Here is a 4,462-nt window from a genome sequence, read left to right on the forward strand (position 1 = left end):
AAATAACTCAAAATTGGTGTTGAAGTAATAAATTAGACAGGTTTGAGGGGACAGTGAGAAATCACTGAAACAGATGCTTAAACATTTGAAATAGTTCTCAGTCGGTCCTGTTACTGACATTTTGGAATCAGACAGGAACCAGCCCTTTCACAGAGACTGTGGGTGGCTCTGAAAAGAGCCTTTGGTTTATTAGATGACATTTTGCCCGCTTTACTTTTTCTGGGAGCTCTGTGCGCTGGTTTTCTTGGGCAGCAGCACGGCCTGGATATTAGGCAGCACCCCACCCTGAGCGATAGTCACTCCTCCCAGCAGCTTGTTGAGCTCCTCGTCGTTGCGCACGGCCAGCTGCAGGTGTCTGGGAATGATGCGGGTCTTCTTGTTGTCCCGGGCCGCGTTGCCAGCCAGCTCGAGGATTTCAGCGGTCAGATACTCGAGCACAGCAGCCAGATAGACCGGGGCTCCGGCACCCACACGCTCAGCATAGTTGCCCTTTCTTAGGTGCCTGTGAACACGGCCCACCGGGAACTGCAGCCCAGCCCGGGAGGAGCGAGACTTGGCCTTGGCCCGAGCTTTGCCGCTGGTCTTTCCTCTTCCAGACATTTCCACAATCTCACAAATACTTTCACAAAGAATGGATATTTTCCGCAGCATTTACTTTACTTGTAGACTGAAAACTCTCCCCATTGGTCGCTACTAAATTCACCTCATTTGCCTATATTCTTCACCAATCAGGTCACTGACAAACAGAAGTGGGCGGGATTTACCGCCACAACGTCAGAAGCAGAAAATTTGTCAATTTCAAAAAGCCCGCCAATTTCATTGTCGGAAAGGAGTGGATTAACATAAATGTCATCCTTAGTCAAATAATTAAAACCCCTTCCCTTTATTTTGTTCTATTCAACTCTTTCCGTCACCAATTACAGACGCGGGTTTAAAATGTTGTTTAAATTGTGGATCTTTCTTCAATCGCTTTCAAACTGTCCCGGGCGGTACTAAATCCCTGTTCACAGCACTTCCCTGAAGGGAAACATTCAGTTTATCTTCAATCAGAGCCCAGTGTCCTTCTCTGAAAAGAGGGAGCTGGATCGAGTCCTCAAACAGCCCTTAGTCTGCTGTGTAATAATCCCATTCTGGGCTGTTACACTGCGGAGAGTTGCTGTTGATAAAATTATGAATCAGTTCACATTTCAGGAAGAGAGTGAAGGGACTGAGGTCTGACTCTTACCACTGAAAGCAGCTGTTAATGCGGTCATTCAGGGGCTGTGCAAAACCACAAAAACAGCTTTAAGCAAAAAAGGAAAGGCGGATGAGCGGATTATGGGTTTTCGTTCGGTTTATGGGACAGCAGACAAAAACACAGCAGTGGGACATTTATTATGTTACACATTGTCTAAAAATGATTTCATAGAGATGTTCGGATGCAGCTTTTTCAGAGAGATTGTGGGTGGCTCTTAAAAGAGCCGTTGTGTTTGGGATCTTTTTCAGTCCATTGTGCAGTTTTACTTGGAGCTGGTGTACTTGGTCACCGCCTTTGTCCCTTCCGACACGGCGTGTTTGGCCAGCTCCCCGGGCAGCAGCAGGCGCACGGCCGTCTGGATCTCCCGGGAGCTGATGGTGCTGCGCTTGTTGTAATGGGCCAGGCGGGAAGCCTCACCCGCGATGCGCTCGAAAATATCGTTCACAAACGAGTTCATGATGCTCATGGCCTTGGAGGAGATGCCGGTGTCGGGGTGAACCTGCTTCATCACTTTGTAGATGTAGATGGAGTAACTCTCCTTCCTCGACTTTCTCCGCCTCTTACCGCCCTTTGCTGACGGTTTACTCACAGTTTTCTTGGCGCCCTTCTTAGCAGCTGCTTTCTTCTTCTCCTCAACCATCTTCAGTTTCAATTTCAGACTCAGAAATAAACCAAACCCCTTCCGAGTGCGGATTAACTAGACAATCTCACAGCTCTATGCTAATGAGGGATGGGGGAAAGTAAAGATTGTGATTGCGTGATTGGGAGTGATGTCACAATGGTTTTATATTGTAATTCGACAATTGGTCTCTTTCGCCATCCAATCAGATTAAATATTTGCAACTAATCACAAACACCCATACTGCAATCAGGAATTATATTTCACAAAGACTCTCTCCAGCCCCAGTTTCTGTTGAAAGAGCCGCTCCCTGTGTGGAGCTTCCTGGAAATATCCTGGCTGTTGTTGGGAGGACACTTATTGACTGATTCTGTGTCGTTGTGTCTCTGCTATTGCATGTGAGTGTGCAATTAATTTCATTTTTAGTCTAGGCTACTGTGTTTGAGTGTTTTATGTAATTTGGTAACTCAGTCTCTGGTGCTGTATGGATTCATTCTGTCTCTGTCAGGTACTGTGTTTGAGTGTGAGGAGATGAGGTGGAGTGTTGCAGCAAGAAAGATGGAAAAGAGCATTGGTGCCGATGACACAGCCTTACATGACGTAGGTTGCACTCGGATTGGGTCAGTGATAGATCCGTTGGCAAGGATTACAGCTTGCATGTCGTAGTGCAGTATGTTTGAGGAGGACATTCCATAATCCCTCTCGGTTGGTAGAGTCGAAGGCCTTTGTCAGGTCAGAGAAGGCTATGTATAAAGGTTGCTGCTTCTCCTTACATTTTCTTGAAGTTGTCTTGCTGTGAAGATTATGTTCACTGTGCCTGTTGATGGACAGAATCCACATTGTGATTCCAGTAGGAGCTCTTCAGCCACGGGGAGGAGGCAGTTGAGAAGGACTCTTGTGATGACCTTCCCTGTGGTGGACAGCAGGGATACCCCTCTATAGTTAACACAGTCGGTCGTGTCAACGTTTTTTAAAGATGATCACAATTACCGCATCACGGCGATCCCCTGACATGCTCTCCTCCTTCCAGGTGAGGGAAATGAGACATGCATTTGTGTCGAGTGTTTCTCTGCCATATTTTAGAATTTTGATGTGAATTCTATCTATTCTGGCAGTCTTATTGTTTTTTAGCTGTCCATCTCTAGTATCATGTGTGAATGTGGGATTCATTCTGTACCTGTCACTCACTGGTACTTTGTGAAAGTGTGAGATACATTCTGTATCTGTCAGTCTTCGGTATTGTATGTGAGTGTGGAATACATTCTGTCAGTGGCACTGTGTATGAGTATTTGATTCATTCTGTCAGTCTCTGGAATGTTATGTGATTTTGGACTTGGTCTTAATCTGTCAGTGGTTCTGTATGTGTGGAATTCAAGGTATATCTGTCAGTATCTCAGTGTGTGTGTGAGTTCATTCTTTATCTGTCAGTCTGTGGTGATTTATGTGAGTTTGGCAGTCACTGAATCTGCCAGGTACTGTAGGAGTATTTGAGAATGATTTTGCATGTGTCAGTCTTTGCTACTACATAGGAGTGTGGGATTAATTCTGTATCTGTCAGCCTTTGGTAGTGTGTGTGATTGTGGGATGAATTAATTCGCAGTCATTGGTGCCCAGTATGAATGTGGAAATCATTCTGTAACTCAGCCTGATATTGTTATGTGAGGGTAGAAATCACGTGTATCTTTCGATCCCGGGTGCTGACCGTGAGCATGGGATTAATTCTGTACCTGTCGGTGGTACTGTATCTATCTGTGGGATTAATTCTGTACCTTTCAGTCACTGGTATTGTGTATGAAAGTGGGATTAATTCTAGATCCACCACACATTGGTTGTGTGTGTGCGTGTGTGTGTGTGTGTGTGTGTGTGTGTGTGTGTGTGTATGTGTGTGTGTGTGTGTGTGTGTGTGTGTGTGTGTGTGTGTGTGTGAGAACATAAGAAGATACGAAATAGGACAGGAGTAGACCATTTGTCCCATCAAGCCTGCTCTGCCACTCAATAAGATCATGGCAGTTCTGATTGTGGCCTTAACTTCACTTTCCTGCCTGCCCCCATAACCATTGACTCTGTTGTAGATCAAAAATCTGTCTATTGCTGCGTTGAATATATTCAATGACACAGCCTCCACAGTCCTCTGGAGAGCAGAATTCCAAAGATTAACAACCCTCTCAGAGAAGAAATTCCTCCTCATCTCCTTCTTGAAAGAGCGACTGCTCATCTTAAACTCTGGCCCCTAATTCTACAATCCCCCACAAGGAGAAACGTCCTCTCAGCATCTACCTGTCCAGCCCACTGAGAATCTTACAGGTTTCAATAAGATCACCTCTCAATCTTCTAAACTCCAGTGAGTATAGGCCCAGCCTGCTCAACATTTTCTCATAAGACAATCAAACATCCCAGCAATCAGCCGAGTGAACCTTCTTTGAAGTGATTCCAATGCAAGTATATTCCTCCTTATTTAAGGAGACCAAAACTGTATGGGGATGGGATGTCACTATTGCCCTGTAAAGTTATGGCAAAACTTCCTTACTTTTATACTCCATTCCCCTTGCTAAAAATGCCAATTACTTGCGATACCTTCATGCTAACATTTTTGTAATTCATGTACC

General features: G+C 45.1%; 1 protein-coding gene across 1 annotated transcript; it reads right to left on the reverse strand.

Annotated features, from left to right (window-relative positions):
- Window positions 1-210: 210 nt before the first annotated feature.
- Window positions 211-600, reverse strand: LOC137345336 (histone H2A-like). The gene has a single exon (XM_068008830.1). It carries the CDS (start codon window positions 598-600, stop codon window positions 211-213), a length of 390 nt encoding a protein of 129 aa, XP_067864931.1.
- Window positions 601-4,462: the final 3,862 nt, after the last annotated feature.

Source organism: Heterodontus francisci, chromosome 28 (genome assembly GCF_036365525.1).
Source record: "Heterodontus francisci isolate sHetFra1 chromosome 28, sHetFra1.hap1, whole genome shotgun sequence".
NCBI classification, from domain to species: domain Eukaryota; kingdom Metazoa; phylum Chordata; class Chondrichthyes; order Heterodontiformes; family Heterodontidae; genus Heterodontus; species Heterodontus francisci.